The sequence below is a fragment of the Limanda limanda genome, chromosome 9, assembly GCF_963576545.1.
Source record: "Limanda limanda chromosome 9, fLimLim1.1, whole genome shotgun sequence".
Taxonomy (NCBI): Eukaryota; Metazoa; Chordata; class Actinopteri; order Pleuronectiformes; family Pleuronectidae; genus Limanda; species Limanda limanda.
Genome location: NC_083644.1, coordinates 2,630,212 through 2,650,885, shown reverse-complemented (window position 1 = coordinate 2,650,885; position 20,674 = coordinate 2,630,212). Strand labels below are relative to the sequence as shown.

General features: G+C 48.3%; 1 protein-coding gene across 1 annotated transcript; it reads right to left on the bottom strand.

The window, feature by feature from the left end:
* Window positions 1-3,616: 3,616 nt before the first annotated feature.
* igfbp3 (insulin-like growth factor binding protein 3) lies at window positions 3,617-19,571 on the bottom strand. Its single transcript, XM_061078413.1, has 4 exons — window positions 19,229-19,571; window positions 13,516-13,766; window positions 11,944-12,063; window positions 3,617-3,754 (listed from the first exon to the last, which is right to left on the bottom strand). Exons 1-4 carry the CDS (start codon window positions 19,569-19,571, stop codon window positions 3,629-3,631), a joined length of 840 nt encoding a protein of 279 aa, XP_060934396.1. The 3' UTR covers window positions 3,617-3,628.
* Window positions 19,572-20,674: the final 1,103 nt, after the last annotated feature.

Here is a 20,674-nt window from a genome sequence, read left to right as displayed (position 1 = left end):
GTCTATAATAAAATATGATAAATCAAATAAATTAAGACAACATTAGTCGAGATTAGATCAAATTAGATGAGATGAGATAAGATAAGGATGAAATAAGTTAATCCTTGGCCCAACTGGAGGGAAAGTTGTCGTGTTACAGCAGAAGAAGAAGCTGCTTCTTCTCTCTTAAAGATGAAGGAGGGAGAAATAAAACACAAACCTCAGACAGTATCTTAAGATGTGTTCGCTTTGTTTTATTAAAAAAAAAAAAAGACATTAAATACAAATTATACTTTGAATCAAAATCATTTTCTGTTCTCTGTGTGATTTCTAGTTTAGTATCATGAAAAGAATCCAAACAACTCTTTCAAGGAGAAACTTGAAATGAAAAACAAAACAAAAAAAAACATTTACCCGTGAACAGAGAGATTCTTAATGCGACCAGCAGGGAGAAATAAACCGGATAGAAACAAAAAGTGACGTGACAGGAGTGTGAGCCTGGCTGTGCACGAACAGACTGAGGCGGGGGGGCCGGTGTGCACGGAGAGAAGTGACTCAGTGAGAGGTCAGAGGTCACCAGAGGTCACCGGCCTCGGGAAGCAGAGAGCTGGAGATCACCACAGACCTGAATGTCGCCCGCCGGTGCTCGGAGCTCACAACCGACGCCGCCGAGCGACGGAAGGAAGAAGGTTTCATTTCAAAAATATAACATTCATTAGTGATTATATTCCCAAAAATACACTGAATCATAAAGACTTTGCTGTGCAATCGGTGAGTCACTGAAGTGTTCGTAAGAAAAACCGTGTTTGGATCAGCTTATAATTCTTTCTTAGATAAATAATTTTCATTTTTTTAAGTACTGTACATGATGTCTAGTCAGACACGTAGCTGGCCAGGAAATAATAATAATAATAATAATAATAATAATAATAATAATAATAATAATAATAATAATAATAATAATATATATATAAAAGACACACTTACAAATATCAGGGAGGGAATAGCTTAATCATATTTGTACGTGTGCTCCTCCCCTTACATCAAGTCTGAGAGTGGCCGGGGGGGTGGTGGTGGTGGGGTTGGTGGTGGGGGGGGTGGGGGGGTTGCACCAACAGGCCGGGTGTAAGTTGCTGGTTTCTCTTAAAGGAAGTGTTCAGCCGACTCCGTGCCACCGAGCTACTGGGCGAGCATTCTTTGTCGGCGCTCTCTCTCCACTTTTCAAGTCTTTACACAGGATGTGGGAGAGCATCGGGCAGGAAGCTCCGCCTCCTCCCTCAGGCCCCCCCCCCACCACCACCACTCGTGTGAATGCATATTTGGTGCTGTGTCCACCTCGTGGAGATTTGTTGGCGTACGATCATACAAGCAGAAACAAAAACAACAACAACAACAACAACAACAACAAAAGAAAACAGTTGCATTGAATGGAGAAAGTTCCGAGGGGTGTTTGCTGTCAGACGTCCTGGTGTAGCTTCGTTTGTCTCTCTCTCTCTCTCTCTTCTGTTTCCTCTCAGGATTGTTATTGTTTTCTTACAGTTTCTCTCTGTTTCCTGTCACGTGACCTCGGGGGGGGGGGGGGGGGGCGGGACGCAGATCATCGGTCCACTTGTCTCTAACTGCACTGACGAGTGGCGGCGCAGCTAAAGTGCTTTAAGTGCTTGAAGCATAAGGGGCAGCTGGGGGGGGGGGGCGAGACGGTCACACCGGTCCTCAGCCCCTTTAAACAAGTCTACACCAGGTTGCACCACTGACAGGAAGAGGACCAGAGGGGGGGGGCAGCTCAGGGTACTGGGTAGGAATCAGGGACGGGATGAGGCACAGAGACACAGAGAAGGTTTTGGACGGGTGAAGGGTGAAGACATGTAGGATCAGAGGACCTCAGCGCTGGAGCTTCGCGGCGGATGAGGTATAAGAGCCAGGGGGGGGGCGGAGCTAAGGGATGCGCATGTGGACGGGAACAGCAGGGGGCAGGCAAGAGGCAGAAGACATCGCAACAAACTGAAGACTCAACGTCCTCAGAAAATCCGTCTCACGAGTCTCAGGTACTCGTCTCCTGTCGGCCGGCGGATCGGAAAAACACGAAAAACGTCCAAGTAAACATCTCAAGCTGCTGCTGGAACGTGATTCGTTCATCTGACTCGTTAACGTTCCATATGTTCACGATGATAGTGCGGCTAGCTTGTTAGGAATCTGTCATTAAGAGCTACATCCACTTGAAGCAAACATCAAGTGTAAAGAATTAAACACGATATAGAGACAACGAAATAGTTGTGTTTAGCTATATCTTAGTTATTCAATGTATTAACTCTTCAATGTATCAACTCTTTATTGTACCCTCGGCACCATTGTAAACGAGGGTCTCATCCCTCAATGTGTTTTCCGAGGCTTTAATAAATATTCAATCAATCAAATTGGGAGAAATTGTATATTTAACGAGGTGAGGGTTGTCTGTTTTCAGACATGCACTGAACTCCAGATAATCTCCTGTTACTTTCCTGCTGGGGGTGTGTGTAAGAACACAAGTTGCTGAGGAAGTTCTACAGAGTTTTTCCTGCAGTAGTGAAAACTGTTTATGGATAATGTCCGAATGAGAGAATTCAGCAGGAGATTCATGTCTGAAAATGGTTTATGCTTCACTCTCTGCTTTTTGCATCCAATAATCTCATAAAAGGTAAGTTGATAGAAGCAGTTTATAAATGTATTTCCTGTAACTATCACCGTGGACATGCATGAGCAGCTAGGACGTGGATGAAGCTGCAGGAGTTTGTTTACATGGACGTTTGTATGCCGTCACTGCGGTTATAAAACCTGCCTTTAGGGGGCGATATATCTGAAACTCCGGAGCTAGCGGTTCAGCGAGTTGTTTTCCGTTAGCCGCGGACCACAGGTGGTGAATGAGGGATGAGAATCGGAGAGGTTTTTTTTTTTTAAGGCACCGTTACTGCCTCCGTTCCCTTTCGGACCGAAGGACGAGGGAAACGCCCCCTGGTGGCCATCAAGACCCCGCCTGCTGTCCCATAATCCTTCACTTCAACATGGACCCTGAGCCGAGGAGTGTGTTTTTTTTTCTTCCTGCATTGTCTAACGGAGCGAGGGCAGTCGCACATCTCTGAACTGAGCTTAGTGACACAAACAGTATTTACACAAATCCACTTCCACTCACTCGTCATGTTGCACAGACATGCAGCTGTGCACATGTACGCAAGGCAGGTGCTCACACATTAAGACGCACACATACACACAGACAGACACACACACACATATATATAAATGGTGGTGGTGCGGTTCTTGGGGTCACAGTCACAAAAGGGAGTCCTCTTTAAAGTGAGTGGGAAAGTCCCTCCTTCCTCTCTCCCTCTAGACGAGTAGTGCAGATGATCGGATTCTCTCTCTCCTCCCGTCCTCTGTCAGCTTTCAGCTTCATCCTTTCTTTTTTTATTTGTAAAGAGAGGACAGAGTTTCTCCTCCTCTCCCTCCCTCTCTCCGACAGGGACCTGGACGTCCGGAGCTCCTCCTTCAGACGTTTACATACAACTACATGCAAGAGCAAAGTGGGCTCAACTTCCTCCTCCTTTCTTCTCTTTCTCTCTGTCCCCCTCTTTACTCCCACCTCCATCCCATCTTCTTCCTCTCTCTCTCCGTCCTCTCACTTGCTCTCCAGGTTGTAGCACTGCGTCTCGCCTCGCTCTCGGCCGTCCAGGCCCGGAAGAGGCTGCCCGTATTTGTCCACGCACCAGCAGTAGCCCCGCCTCCTGCCTTTGGACGGACGGCACTGCAAAGAAAGAGAAGAAGAAGAGAGAAGAGGAAAGTTTTAGCTTTTGTTTCTGCAGAATATGATTTTATGATGGTCGTGCTCGGCCTTCAGAGAGAAGGATGCACGGACAGGTGGAACCAGCCGGACACACACACATCACCAGCGTCAGTTCAAAGACAGGAGGAGGAGGAGGAAGAGGAGGAAGAGGAGGAGGAGGAGGGGGGGGACTTATCACGTAGAGACACACTGTGAAAACAGATGAACGTTTCCAAGGTGACGAATTATGATCCCGACACACCTTCCCTGTGCAGTTGTGTTTTATAACAACACTCCCTCTCCGTGCTGGCTCTCTCAGGCTCTGGATGTTTGTCTGGAGGCCAAGTCCTGCCCCCCCTCCCCCCACACCCCCCCCCACACACACACACACAACTCAGACAAACATCTCATCGATCACAGGCAGGAACGCTCGGCAGTAACTGTTCAGCCCTGTTGTTTCCACTGGTCAGGAAACGAAAGAACACCCACAAACATCTGGCTCTGGTCTGCAGAGGGAATATGAAGAATCTGACTTCGCTCCCGAGTCCAACGACAGCAGGAGACACAAGTGATACACAACATGACTCATGGATTCATGCAATGATTTCTTCTTCTTCTTTAGTTTGGTGGTCTAGATGCTGATGCTTCATATCATCTGCCCGACGTTTGAACACGTATTGAATTTAGGCGTTAGCGCTTAAATAGTCAAGAACGTTTGTTTACTAACAGCCAATTTCTTATTTCATATCACAGAATGTGACAAAAACAGTTGAGACAGCTTCTCAGTTTCTGGTGTGTTGGGTTGGGTTGTGTTGTTGTGTGGTTATCGAATCTATTAAACTAGCTCCATTGCAGGAACCACCATACAATATTAAAACATGAGGAACCCGGGGATCATATCCACTCTGTCTAATCCCCACTATGGAATTATGACTGGAGCCCTCTACTGGCCCTGGACTCTAATAACATAACTGTCTCTTCCTTCAGGACACTCGTGGCAATGGGAGAGAAGTCAAAGGTTTTCTTTTTTAGTGGGTTTATCGATGATAGATTTCGGTGTAAAAGAGGAATGAGAGACACACACCACAGATGATGCAGCTGTGAAAGACGTACATGGATCAGAGCCGGACTTTCACTTCCAGGTGAAACCAGCGTGTTGCCGTCTATGAGCTGAGGAGCAGTTTGTATATCAGGCTCCTGACCGGGGTGGGGGGTGGGGGGAGGGGGGGGGGTCAATGATGAGAAAGCAGATTAGTTTGGATGGAGAGAACCAGAGAACCAGGAATGCGGCGAGCGAGCGAAGGAGTGTGAAGGTAAACACCGAGTTGCTAAAATATTTGCCAAGGCCAGTTGGACGGCTGCAGGAAAACCAGCGCTGCTATTCTGGGAAACTGGCAGAGACTCAAAATCATCTGGAGCTCATTATGGCCTGCAATGTGCATGTGTGTGTGTGTGTGTGTGTGTGTGTGTGTGTGCACATAAACACCCGCAAATGAGTTGTACGTACTGTACATACAGTACGCATACCCCCCACCTGCTTCCACACACATGTGCTCACATGCATGTGTGCTGCAGTGTCACACTTTATGAGCTGCAGTCAGCGAGCTCACATGGAACAACACAACCCCCCCCCCCCCGTCATCTGTGGGTGACACACCTGTCTATGATTGTGCAATCAGTGAGTCAGTGTAGATATTAAAGATGTTTTCAAATAAGAACTCTGCAGATTCACGTCTGGACTTTCCCCTGGAGATTGAATATTCAATTTCTATGTTTCCCAAAGTTTGGTTTCTATCAATTCAGGTCGATCTTCTCACATTAGGTCACGTTGAAGTGTTGATTTGGTTTTATTTGACAGAATGATTGACAGCTGAGACTGACTCATGATCCGGATCACGCAGCGTTCGTATTCAGGATCTTTAAGCGTCATTTTCAGGAATGTGGGAGGAAGTGGAGACCTGTCAATCATCTTTATTCACAGTCTGTGGACTTCAGGAATCCTCAGGTTTCTATTCTTCTCCTGGTCTCATCTTAAATGTCATCGATTCAAAAAGAGTTTTCAGAAATGATCAGGCCCAGATTTGTTGGTTAATATATTAACCAACCAAGTTTTGGTTTTATGTATATAAGTCCGAGTAAGATGTCTGTCGTCTCTGCACCTCCTGTGTTTCCCACTTACTAGCTTGCTAAACTGTTAGATCTCTGAAGAAACACTAGGAGAGGCGTCCGTATTACCGTTGCCTAGCAGCAGCGTTCTAATGACCTAACCACTTAAAGCGCCGAGCATTCCACGTCCACGCCTTCGCCCGTCGTAACCACGAGCTCCGGAGTCTCACTGGAGAGGGAGGAGCTGCAGGTAGAAGGTCGGCTTCAGAGACTGAAGTTTCCACACAGCTCGTCGGATGGAGAGTCATCGCTTTAATTAAAATTCCTACAACTGAGGAATGCAGAGGCTCAACAGAAACGCTCCTGAGTCCTGCTGACTGGGTCGTGCAGACACACAGACACACACAGACACACACAGACACACACAGACACACACAGAGAGTGTGACCAGGTGTCTGTTTCCGGCGGCGTCCACGTGCAGCCTGAGTGATCAAAGGCAGCTTCACAGAGACAGAAGCCTTTTAAAATACCAACAACTACTGCAGCAGTCTGGTGGCGACCCCCCCCCCCCCCCCCTTTTCGATGAACTCGGGTTTCCTCCCACCCAGCTCTCCTCTTCCTCCTCTCTCTCTCTCTCTCTCTTTCCTCCCTCCATTCTCCCTCACGGTGCCATCCTCTGCGGCCGGGTTCTATTTCCGCCTCGACCCAGCGGACGGAGACGAGCTTAACATTGTGTTCCTCTGCTCTGGTTAATGATGATAGAGTCCTGTATGGGCCTGGTGTGTGTGTCGCTGTGTGTGTGTGTGTGTGTGTGTGTGTGTGTGTGTGTGTGGGTTGAAAAGCCAAAGGAGAGGCGGAAGGGAGAGGAAGAGCAAAATGTGCATGTGTGCATTCCCCTGTTGCTTGGCTACCTCTGAATTTCCGTTCAGTCTCTCTTTCATCTGTGAACTATTAGCAGTCATCTCAAGCAATCCTTTCTTTATTGCTTCATCCACACACAAACACACAACACACACACACACACACACACACACACACACTCACTGTAGGACGGCCAGACTTCCACTGAGAACTGTCACTTTACAGCTTCCTAACGAAGCCTCAAGGACTGAGAGACAAAGCGTCGCCGAGTTTCCACTTTTCATTGTCGAGACGTCAAGGTCTTTGTGGCACTTTCACACAATTACACTGTTGTGTGATCTCGCTCATTCCACCTCCTGAACGCTGAGCTTAAAAATAGACACTGACCCTTCGAGCTGAAGAAAGAACTGCTGGTTTGAGACTCAACTTTCACTCGAAAGGAGGAGAGATGTGAGACATGGTGAGAAACAGGAGGTGAAGACTCAATGGGGCCTCAGCAGTTTGAATTATCTAGCAGGAGCATTACAGGTCATGTCAGCTTCTGATTTATCAAGTAAACTTTATATTTTAACACACCAAGCAACTGTAAACACACTGGATCCTCCTCCGGGCATCAACATCTGTGCAGGCAGTTGGTTTTTATATCGGAAAACTGCATCAACCTCAAATCTCCTCCATGAAGAAAAGTCCCTGACTTGCATCCAGCGTCTGAAACCCGGAGCAGCTCAGACCTCACAGCTCCGGCTCGGCAGCGTCCGCACGGCTCGCGCTAAAAAAGCACATTTCATCCATCCCCACGCATTCATAATGCCACCTTTATGGGGTGTGTATGCGTGTGTGTTGTGTGTATGAATGCGTGCTCTTGTGATGCTGGTCTTTACAGCTAATAGCAGCGCCGCTGGGCTTCACGGACATTAAAAAGAGCCGGGTCTGACCACAGGATAAACACAAGCTCATAAAATGAAATGTGTGTCTCTGTGTGTGTCTGTGTGTGTGCGTGTGTGTGTATAGGGGTGCATGTATATGTATTTGTGTGAAAGACTGTGCGTCTGTGTGCGTGTTTGTACGTGTGTTGAGAGTAGCTTCAGGATATTGCTTTTTCGAGAAAAATCTAAGGTTTAATAAGAGTTTGAATTTAACTCCAGATTAATTTGTGTTTGTTTTATAAGAATGAAGCAGACGCAGTTTATAATAGGAGCCTGAATATTAAACTTTACAAAGTTTTTGTCCAACAATGTCAAGTGTGTATCGCAAACACTGTAATTTCATTGGATTATGAAAGAAAACACGTATCTGTGAAATAAACAACATAGGTCGGATCCATCTGGATTGTTTTCTTACTTCCAGAGATGGAAGAAGTGTGTGTGAGCGCCACCATGAGGCGTGAAATCTGTTTTATCTAAATGACGACTGATCGACTCACTGAAATATTAACATTATAGAATATTTGGAAAGGATTCTCTTCAAGAAACAACGTGAATGATGTTTTATGAATGAAAGTGTCATAGCATTCAATCTAATTATCACGGAGTTTGACAACAGTAAATTGTAAATGGACAGTAAAGCATTCAAATATTGATTGTGTTGTATTTATATTTACTTTACAATACAAGTCACTGTCTGAGGTTCAGTTTCTTGAACAAGGACAAGTGGCAATGCGGCTGGAGGAGCTGGGGAATCGAACCACCGGCCTTCTGGTTAGTGGACGACCCTCAACTCTATGCCAATGCAGAGAAATGAAAATTAGGATCCTGGAGCCGAGTTATTCTTTGACATTCCTCATCCGTCTCAAAATTATCCATTTGTTAGATCAAGTCTTTGCACAGTTTCTTGTGTTAAGACCTCAAACATTGACTCATTTTAAATTTTATCGATGAAGCAGAACTACGATAAGTTTTCAACAATAAAGCTCAAACTCATGCATCAGGCTGCCCCTGATATCAGAAACATACTCCTGCGTCGTTACATTATGCAACAGCTACGGCAAAGAGACGGATTCCATATCCTGCAGCGAGGAAGAAGAAGAAGAAGAAGTTGTTGGATTAGAAACTCAGGGAGGGAACAGAAGGAGGGAGAGAGAGAGACAGAGTGGAAATAGCCGTCTGGCTGCCCGAAGGTTGGCCAGTTATTATAAAGCCATTGTGGTCAGTGTGTACGTTTCCACAGATCCTTCTGAGTCACGCTCAATAAGTCAGCTCTTATGGGCCTGGCACTGTCAGGCCTGAGGGAGGAGGGAGGGAGGGAGGGAGGGATCAGGGTAAGCAGGCACCTGGCTCACATCCTTAACCCACTGCCTCTTCCTCCTCCTCCTCCTCCTCCTCCTCCTCCTCCTCCTCCTCACACCACACACACACTAAACTCTGAAAGACGCAGACACTGTCGTCCCATTCACAAACCTCCGCTGGGCCGAGTCCTGGCCAAACAAGGAAGCAGAAGCCAGGTGGGCGGAAGGGCAGGACGCACAGAATGATGGAGCGGGCAGACAGAACAAAAGGCGGGTGGGTGAGTGTAGGCAGCAGGGCACAGGGGGGGGACGGGGGGTAATGACGGGTGGGTGAAATGATGAATGGGAGGGAGAGAGAGAGTGAGACTCTGAGGGGCGTAATGAGTGGATCCTTGTTGGGCATGCGTGACCTGGACCGGGATACTGAGCCAATTCATAGAAGTGCTGCTAAAAATAGGTTCCTCTGCAGCCGGGCTCGGACCAGCGCTGCTCCAACTGCTGCTGAAAGAACTCATGTTACCAGCGACGTGCACGGGGAAACCACACGTGCACGCTCACATACAGGCTGCTCCCTCGGGGGAACTGACCTGGAGGTTATTACTGTAACTGTCTTGTGTCAAAACTCCAAATCATGAAGTCATGTTGATTAAAAATGGATTCAGAAAACAGCTTGAAAGGCCCGAACTACCTTTAAATGTTAGATCCTCCAGATTTCTATATTTTACAAATTGCACACACTCATTTACATCAGTTCTATGAAATATACCTGATATTTTTCATTAAGATCCATTCATTCATAATCAAATAAAGTGATGACACACGGTCACACAAAAACCCTGAAGCTGAAACAACGCTGCTGCACAAAGAGTCTTTCAAAGTTTATTATTATTATTATTAAGAACTTCCTTTGAGCGTTAACAATACACCTGACAGAGTGAAGCTGTTAAGATAAAGAGTTACGACATGTGAGAGACAGACGGCTGTTTAAGGGGAAAGATAAGATATAAGATAAGATATTAGATTGATATCTCAACACTAAAGCCCTTTACTGTAACCCTTAAAGCCGCTTTAAAAACTTCAGACCACTTCCTGCTTTCCCACCAGTTGAATCTTCCCAGCTTCAGTTCATACTCCTGCCAAACAGTGTCTAACTTTACTGGATCTATCGAGGGAAGAACATGAAGGACGTGACATCACAAACTAATCAAACACAACTTCTACCGAACTGCAAACAGGAAGTGGTTGTAAAGGTCAGTATTCAGAATGAGGAAGAGCAGGGATTATTATTTCATGTCTTCTGCTAAAACATAACCACAAAGATCCTGAAACAAACCTCAAACTAAAGAAACTTCTCCCGAGCTGCAGTGACTCACTCACAGGGATTACCGTTCCCTTGTAATCTGTGTGTGTGTGTGTGTGTGTGTGTGTGTGTGTGTGTGTGTTTGAGTTCCTGCTGCAGCTTCTGTTTCCTCTTTGTTCTCTCGTTTCCATCAGAGAGAAACTTCCTCTCGACAGAAGCAACCAGCAGCTGTGAGCCTCAGCTCGGGAACATGTGATCTGAGCAGATCGGAGCTGGAGATACCACAGACCACTTGTGTATCATGTGTGTGGTTAAGCCCCTTTTTCCCTCCGCTCAGTTCTTTCACCCCCCCCCCCGACCCCTCCCTCCTTCCCTAAACCCCCCCCACCACCACCGCCTTTGCTTCCTTCTTCTCACAGTATTGTCACCCTAGACGGTTCACACGGTATCCTCTTCGCCGTGTTTCCGGTCATAAATCTCTGCAACGCACCGTGAAGGCACATCCCCTCGGATGGATTTAACACAACCCCCCCCCCCAACGGCCCTCTAAGAAAAGGGCGACAAGGGCTGGCACACTGCTGCACACACACACACACACACACACAAACACACACACTTTGAGCATATCTGACAAGTCCCTGGTAGGTGTGGGTTGATAAAATCCAAGAAAAGAACAAGGAGGTGTGTGATTCTAATAGAAAGGGAACAATGAAACCAAACTTCTGGGGAAAGAGTGAGGTAAGAATCTGAGATTGTGTGTCTGTGTGTGTGTCTGTGTGTGTGTGTGTGTGTGTTATGGCTCGAGTTGGTCTCTGACTCATGGCGCTTCTGGGGGTTTTTTTGTTTGGTGACTCATGCGTTTCTCAGAATGAATCCAGCAGCTTGGAATCCCTCTGATAAGACTCCCGACCTCAGGACACGTATCTGACACGCTGTACGTCTCAGCCCACCCCCCCCCCACCTCCCTTGTCTCACCCTTCCTCCCCTCAGGTCAGCACATGTCACCCACCAAACTACCGCTTCCTCGTTCTTTTCTCCCCCCCCCCAGTCTTGCAAATGAGCAGGCTCTGGGTGGCCCTTCACCACGGACGAGAAAAACTCCACCGGTGACAGTCTGTTTGTTTTCTTTACCTCACCAACAGCACCCCCCCCACACACCTACACACCCTCACCCAAACTACCGTCATCAAACACACACACACACACTGCCCGGCCGCGCCACACACACTCCCCGACCACATTCTCACATCCCTACCCCCCACACACTCTCCCACACCGCACACACCCACAACACACACCTGACCGACTTCACTTCCTGTGAGGCGTGAGTCAGACGGCTGCCGTGCATTTACCGGAGTAATAGACGGTTATTAGCCGTTCTGATAATATGGTGTTGATGTGGCTGTCATGGCAACCTGAGCTGTGGGTGGGGGGGTGGGGGGGTGGGGATGAGTCGGAGAGGATTCTTTCGGAAGTGTTCAGGCATGCGGTGGGTCTGTTTGCATGTCCTCAGGTGTGTGTGTGTGTTTCAGTGTGTGTGTGTGTGTGAGAGAGAGAGGAGAGAGAGAGAGAGAGAGAGAGAGAGAGAGAGAGAGAGAGAGAGAGAGAGAGAGAGAGAGAGAGAGAGAGAGAGAGAGAGGTGGTGTGTAACATAAAGAAACAGCAGGGCGAGCCATTCACCTGTTTTTTCTTGTAGAAGCCCTTCCTGTCACAGTTGGGAATGCGGAAGCCTCTGGGGTTGAGCACGTTGCTGATCTTCAGACTGTTCAGGATGCTCTCCATCTCCCGCCGACACGGCCCCTGGCAACACAACAGACACACACACCGCACAATGAATAGTATATCTTTACACAATCGCAGAAGAAGAGGAACATGAGACGTGTTCAAGCGGTTCGAGAAGTTTACGGCGAACATCCTGGACAATAGAATGAAACCTCCTGCACCCAACGCCTCATTAACAACTCATCTAACTTCACCATTAAACTGATTTGACAATTTACAGCTGCAGCCTGACAACAAAAAATAAAATATTCTAAATATCTTTTTCAGAATTCAATGCAAAATATCCCCAAACTTAAGTCTGACGTGACGACTATTTGAGGAATATCACATTCTGTGCATCTGAACAATGCGTTTCTGGGTCTCAGTGATGAACCCACAGTTATGACCAGATTGAAGAGGCTGAGACCTAAATGGAGACGTCAAGTGGTACCTTCTCCTAGGAAAGGGCCGGACAGCATGTAATTTATATAATAAGGATGTTTAAATGATAGCAGATATCCTTAAGGGACCTGCTGGAGTCTTCCACCACAAATTGCTCTGCAGAGCCATGTTTTGAAGAGAGATTCCCACACTGTTTGTTTCTTGTGTTTTCGCCGCACGTGCACGAGGTTACACGTGCACGAGCGTGCATGCCACCTACAAGGGCTTGACAGCAATGTGGATGTTTTTTGCCAGGGTGGCCGACCACGTGCTCCGGAGAGCCAGCAGTTAATTCCAACCAATTACCTCAGCAGGTGAGTTCACTGATGACTGTCTTTGTCCCAGGGGCCACGAATGATATTAAACTTAAATGTTAATATTTGATGTATTGTTCTTTCTGCAGATCAGAATCAGAGACATGTCTCTCTTAAGGCCGGCGCATGCTTCTGCAACGGCGTCTGCGGCTTTTCACGCAGTTGTGACGCAGGACTCGTTGTCATTCATGGTTCTCCAACCGCTGCGCGTGTTGCCATGCAATTCCCCGCCAGAACACTAGGCGGAGTAATGTTATTTGTCGAAGTCTGCTCTTCTTCGTGTGTGGCACGAAGAAGAGCGGTTTATTTACATCGCCACGGCGGCTCCGCAGAGCCTTTTTCTGGCGGGCAAATCCGCCGGTCAGTGACGGGTTATACTAGTGGTCATAGTTTCGGATCTCTTCTGCCAAGTGCTTTTCTATTTGGTCCATATTCGTTCTTCTAAATCTTCCGTGGTCTCCGCTGGTATTATCGGGAATGAACCGGAAACGCGACTCAGGAAATTATGTAGTTAGCAGACCAATCACAGCCTTGCCGGCTACATGACGCTTGCGGAGCTTTGCCGTCTAGTTAGAAAAATTGGGCGACGCACGTAAGCACGTAAGAAGGGATACGTAAGTACTTAAGGGGCTCGGAAGGACTCTTACGCTTCCGGGCCCGTGAAAACGCAGAAGCACGCACCGGCCTTCACTTTCTGCCATCAGACATCAGAGCTCTTCCTGTGCTTGTCACTTACATACTCCGTCTCCCTCTTGCTCTCCAGGGAGAAGTTGTGCATGTCCATGTTGGCTCCTCCCGACACTGACTCCACCTTGTAGCTCTGCGTCTTCCTGTTCTGATCTTTCTGGATCAGCTTGTTGTGCAGCGGCGGCCGGGTGTCCATCGACCCCCGGCTGGGTCCGCCCTTCACCGTGGCCACGCCGGGCAGCACCGTCATCGGCTGGGTGGCGTTGGCTCCACCTTCTTCTACCTGATTTCCTGCACCCTCTGTGAAGAGAAAGGGAAGTCAGTCAGTAATGACACATAGAAACATAAAAAGATGGACGGAGCATCTCCAGCTCCTTGCTACTGTCTAGAAATGAAACTAAGACATAATTTCCATCTTGCCAGAGATTGCACAGTAGTGATTGGGGGAGGAGCCACGGTATCGAGGTCCTGCTGATACATCAATCGACCAATCGGGAGCCAGTCTCAGCTGTCAATTTACCTCGTTTTTACAGCATCAAATAATCGATTAAAACACTTAAAAAGAACGAACACTTGAACATACATGTGATAAGAAGTCCCTAAAGCAACAGAAACACATCTTTAAAAAACAATTTAACATGTATATGGACTTTTAAGTTTGGTCCATGTCCCATCCACCAACATGGAGGAGGTATTTTTTATTTGTTTCATCTACTTTAATGAGCTGTCATGGAATCTCTCTTTAAATACTGTCTATAACCTCCACATGTCAGATATGGACTAGATTCACGAGATCAAATTAGGGTCAGTTATATTTTGTAAGAGCTGTAGAAATATTTGTATATATATATATTGTAGCTGTAGGAATATTCTGTATGAATATAAAAATCTAGCTGTAGGAATATTTGTTGTGGCCTGTGAGTAATTGTGAGATTTTACAAAGACTGAAAGACAAATTTCTCATCTTTGCATGTGACCCTGAAGTAACAGCTACAGACACGAGCTCTTGAGCCAATCAGAACGCTGCCAGATGAAAACACAGGAAGTGCAGCTATCCAATCAGCGCAGAGGAGGACCCGCCCCCCCTCCAGGTGTGTGCTACCTGCTAGCGTTAGCCTAGCTAGCATGCTAACCGGTGCTGGGAGGCGTTCAGGCCCCGGCAGCTTCCGGTTCTTACAGCTGCTGGAGGTGAGTTCATGTGAAGAGTGAAAACTTTACATTATCAACTTTTAGTTTGATTTAAGTTATGAATATGAATCAGCTTCTGTCTGAACTTAACATGCTTCTAAACTAAAGTTATGTGAAGCTGTTTAAACTATGACGCCTGAATATCACTGATATTAATGAGAAAATGTTATTATTTTGAATATCTTGAAATGTCTGAATCCTGAAGGCTGTTCTCTTTAATAGTTTCTTATGTAACAAAGTGTTTTCTATTCAGTCTCTGGAATATTCATGTTGATCCAGATCAGGTGAGACGAATGTAAAAGCAAAGTTTAGTTAAACTTGTTCTCATGTGGTTAAAACAGTGGAGAAATATAATATCTCAGGGTTTGAAACGGCTTTAAGGCTTTAATTAGAATATTGTGATGATAATTTTTCACAGCTTAAGTGTACCTGGTGGAAAATTGGACATTCATCCGCAAAATAGCATCATTTATGTTTCATTTTCCCCTCAAATTCTAATCAGGAAGCTTCTTATATACATTGTAAAGTTTTCAGTTTTTATTTAATACCAGGATATTAAAGTATGAATGAAAGTTTCTCTTGCAACAACGCTGAGTTCAGGAAGTCGGTTTTCCCTCATTGGTTCTCATTCAGCAAAACCAAAACAGGATTCATTCTTTTGCATATTTATTAAAAAGGAAATCATCTCAGTGACATTTGGATTCAGACCCTTTGCTATGACAGTGGAACGAGCTCCGGTTCCACTTCTCTTGATCCTTCTTGGACATTTCTCTGCACCTGAAGCGGATTTCGAAAGACGCCCCCCCCCCCTTCATGTGTCAACGTACAGAAACGGGCGTAGAATGTTCCAAAAAGCCACAGTGACCTCCATGATTCTTAAACCAAGCTGGACTGAACTTCTCAGGACTTTGGTATCAGTGGTAACGGAGATCCTGATGAACACAAGGTCTGAGCTCCAGAAGACCTACATGGAGATGGGAGCAACCTCCAGGAGGACGACCATCAGACAGACGGAGGCCTGTCCTCAGAGAAAGACACAGGAAGTCTCCTACAGGACCTTCACACGATGAGAAACTAGATTCTCTGCTCTGAGGAAACAACTGTTTCACGTCTTTCTTGAGGCTTCACGTCTGGAGGAAACCAGGCGGCGCTCATCGCCTGCTCGGTCACATTCTTACGGTGGATCATGGTGGTGCCAGCATCGGGCTGTGGGAAAGGGTTCCAGCATATTTCAGGGACCCGAAGACTCATCAGGGTTCAGGGAAAGCTAAACGGAGCCGAGTACGATTAAAGGAGAACCTGGTGGAGAGTGCTCAGGTCCTCCAGGCAGGACAGAAGGTTTGTCCTCCAGCAGGAGAGGAACCCTGAGACACCACAGGCAGGAAAGTAAACTCACGGCTGTAAACACAACAACTGAGGACTGAGTAAAGGGTCTGAACATTTATGACTGTGTGATTTCTTGTTTTAAATAAGCATGGACACATAGTAGAATTTCGTTTTCTCCTCCCTTTTTCTTAATAACTTTCAGCAGGTTTAGAAAAAGGCTGAAACATCTCAAGTGTTTTCTGCAGAGGAGGCCTGGTTCAAACACACGATATAAAGTTAGCTCATCGCCTTGTGGGATGTTTGGAGCCAGAAACGGAGCCAAGTAATAAACAGAAACATGACAATTTTCATATCCACAGATTTCCAACAGTGTTTTTCCCGATCCGAGAGAGATAGAGTCACAGAGAGGAGCCGAGTCTCCGCCCGGCTTTTAGAGGAGGAGACGGCTCGGGCAGCGAGAGGTAAAGTGGGAGATAAGGGAACAGATGTATTATTAGATCCTGGAGCTGGACGGAGATTCCTGTCAAATCGTTAAAGAGCAGAGAGGACAGTGGGGGGGGGGAGGGGGGGGGACTCCAAATGCTCCTTGTGAATACAGGAGACGAAACAATCCACTCGTCCCCTGGTCTGCGTCAGAGCTGGGAGACGATGTCCCGGGGAGGCCGGGGTGACGATGGGAACACACATGCAGTCGGGTGCTCGAATAAAACACACACACACACACACACACACACTCACACACACACACACATTGCAACCGTTAACTGGAAGCAGATTGTGTGTTGGAGGCCTGCGGTGAGGGCGGCGGGCGGGCGGGTGGGCGTGTCCCCCGTGTGGGCAGGCAGGCTGGCAGCCCACCCTTTCTCCGTGACCACCTGATCAATTAGCGATGTGGTGGGGCGCCGCAGTCTCCCGGGCAAAACCAGAACTTAGAATAACAACATGGATGTGAGCGGCAGCATCAGGACGGAGGCAGACGGCGACAGACGCTCCACGTGGTTCCCCCCGGCTCTCGCCAAGAAAGCCCCCCAAAAAAAAATCCCCCTAACCAGAGACCAAAATATTGCTGTGTGTAAAGTTCCTGTGAGCATGAATTTTTTTATTGTCGATATAAACTTTTATGTGGATTTCTAAGGAAGCCTGCGCTCCGATCCGGATAAACACATTACGCAATTTGTTTGTATAATGGCGGAGGAGTAAACAGCACAAACTGTGGTGAGCAGGGCTCGTTAATGTCTGGGAGCAGAGGGGGGGGGGGGCCTGATGGCGGTGGAAACCACTGAGCTGCACTGGTGCACTACGACCACCAGGGGCGCTGCTGGGGACCAGTTCCCACATGTTTCCCCTCCTCATCTCCAGAAGTGCAGTGAGATACTGTAAATGGTCACAAATTCATATGTGTGTGTCTGTAAATTATTGTGTTGCCGAGCTGAGATGAACTTGTTTGCACTCGTGTGAAAATAATGTTCCTCTTAAATGTAAGTCTTTAGATTTAGAGGCTGAGAAACTGATGTAAAATGAGGAACATGCAGATGTAATTAGAGGAAATGAAAGAGTAGGACAAGGTAGACGAGTTGTTGATGCTCTCCGAGTGTGTGCGTGTGTGTGTAGCTCTGTCTGTCTGTGTGCGTTTTGTGTGTGTGTGTCTGTGTTTATGAATGACAATGTGACTGCCGAGTGCTTGCTCACCACACATTGCTGTGGCCAAACCAAATAACCAGTGAGATGAAAACACACACTGAGGCTCCTGGAGGCCTGACGTCAGCAGCGCCCCAACACACAGCCGTGTGTGTTCACACCGAGGTGACATGTGTGCCTGCTCACCGGTGTGTGTGTGTGTCTGCTCACCGGTGTGTGTGTGTGTGCTGGCTCACCGGTGTGTGTGTGTGTGTCGGCTCACCGGTGTGTGAGTCGCCTGCTTCCATTCACATTGTGCTCACTGGTCACAGGCTTTCGTTTTGTGTTGTCGTAGATAACTTGTAAGATAGAGTGTGAACAGTATTACAGAGGGTAAGCACAATAAGTACACAAACCTTACCAATACACAAATGTTGTTGCTTATAATTATTACTCGTAGTGACATCTGTAGAGGCATGAGTATTACCAGAAGCTATATCTGCATTTCTTTATCAAAACAGCACAGCCTAGACATTGAGAGACAACCCATTGCGTGAGTACTTTTACTTTTAATACTTAAAGTTAATTTAAAAGTAGGTACTTTTTACTTTCTCTTAAGTAGGATTGTTGATGTAGTACTTTTACTTTTACTTTAGTATATATTTTCCTGGGTACTTGTAGTTTTAATTAAGTATATATTTTCCTGGGTACTTGTACTTTTACTTAAGAAATAAACTTCAGTCATTCCTCCCACACTGCTTATAGGGAACTCACACACACACACACACACACACACACACACACACACACACACCCTCTCAGCTGGGGTGTGTTGTCCCACATGGACTAGTAGAGCAACAACACATCATTTCATACTGTGTTCAAAAATCCATGAGCTTTATTTGAAGGGAACGAGGGACATGACAGAAGACAAGGACGTGGTGAGCGCTCAGCCTCGGATAAATACTGTGTACTTACAGTATGTATGTGGCAGTGCTTAACTATTGGTTTGAGGGAGCCAGGCTCTGTGCGTGTGTGTGTGTATATGTGTGTGTGTGTGTGTGTGTTGGGGAGAAGGAGAGAAGGAGCAGTGTTACCCTTTCTGAAAACAAACAGCCTGCACATCCCCGGCGACGAGCTGCTGTAATTTATTGCGCATTTTACGCATGATGGCACGAACCTTTTTACGCACACGGAAAAACAAAGTGTCGGCTCTGCCTGGTGGGAAAGCAACGGTTCCTGTCTGCGTGCACACCCTGGTCCTAGCTGGGGCTCTCCTCCCAAACCTCCAGGAGCCTTGTGGGATCTGTTTAACCCGGGACCAACACATCCCTGTGCAGAGTCAAGCCTCCTCTGGTTCCCACTGAGCCAGGCTGCACAACACACAACCTGCAGGACACTACACACCCTGCTTCTCTGTGCCTTCCCATCCTAAGTAGATCAGCATAAGCACCTTTATCTCATCCCCTATCAGTGCGAGGCTGTAATCTGTGTTTCCACGAACAGGGGGAACTCCCCAAGATCCCTGGTGCACACACAGCAGCACCCCGCTGTGCAGCGCGTCAACAACAACAACAACACAAAGCAACAACACACTTTGCACCGTGCATTTAACAGCCCCGGTTGGTTACCTGCTTTCTGCCCCGGGGTGCCGGTGGGTTTCTTGGCCCTGGACGTGGAGCAGACCCCCCTTCCCTCCAGCAGCGCCTGCAGCGGCCGGATCTCCCCGGGCTCGTGCCGGCACCGCATCCCGGCCCCGCAGCGTGCGGTGTACACCCCGCACGCGTCCCCGGGGCCCAGGGCGCACGTCGTGCAGCACCCGCACCCGGGCTCCTTCATCCGCTCCGGGCACTCCGTGGGCAGCGGCTTGCACAGCAGGAGGGCGCCGGCGTCGCACGGCTCGCAGCGGACCACCGGCCCGGCGGTGGAGACCACCCGGGCCAGCAGCAGCAGCAGCAGCCAGGCTCCGGGCATCCTGCCGGTCATCCTGCCGGTCAGCGGCTCCTCTCACAGCGGGGGGGGGGGACGGACGGTACGTGCGCGGTGACGTGGACTCGGTGCTGGGACTCTCTGTGACACGGCCGGGCGGCGAGCCTTCTCCATCTGTGTTTGCTTTTACGCGAACTTCTCGTTTTTATATAGGCGGAAAAAAAAAAAAAAAAGAGCCAACAAGTCACACCCTCCTCCTGCGCATGAATAATGTAAACGGAGAAGATGTGCTGCGAGCTGCGGCCCGAGCCCCGAGCGGCTCCGGCATCGAACTCTGTTAATCACTTAGGCTCTAATCAGTCACTTAGGACCGTTCATGTGCAGCTCGGGCCCCAGAGGAGAACCTGGGGGGGGGGGGGGGGGGGGGGGGGTGTTTCCATCTGGGAACGAGCTGCAGGTTCCTTTTCTCTTTACTTGTTATTATATAAACATGTTCCTGTCACAGGAGTGCAACCCGGAGTGAGGGATCATGTGTGTTTCCGGTCCTCTGGAGGGTCCCAGTCCCCTGGAGGGTTCCAGGACTCTGGAGGGTCCCAGGACTCTGGAGGGTCCCATTCCTCTGGAGGGTTCCAGTCCTCTGGAGGGTCCCATTCCTCTGGAGGGTCCCAGTCCTCTGGAGGGTCCCAGTCCTCTGGAGGGTCCCAGTCCTCTGGAGGGTCCCAGTCCTCTGGAGGGTCCCAGTCCCCTGGAGGGTCCCAGTCCCCTGGAGGGTCCCAGTCCTCTGGAGGGTCTCAGTCCTCTGGAGGGTCCCAGTCCCCTGGAGGGTCCCAGTCCCCTGGAGGGTCCCAGTCCTCTGGAGGGTCCCAGTCCTCTGGAGGGTCCCAGTCCTCTGCTGGAGGGTCCCAGTCTTCTGGAGGGTCCCAGTCCTCTGGAGGGTCCCTTTTGGAGGGTCCCAGTCCCCTGGAGGGTCCCAGTCCTCTGGAGGGTCCCAGTCCTCTGCTGGAGGGTCCCAGTATTCTGGAGGGTCCCAGTCCTCTGGAGGGCCCCAGTCCCCTGGGGGGTCCCAGTCCTCTGCTGGAGGGTCCCAGTCCTCTGGAGGGTCCCAGTCCCCTGGAGGGTCCCAGTCCTCTGGAGGGTCCCAGTCCTCT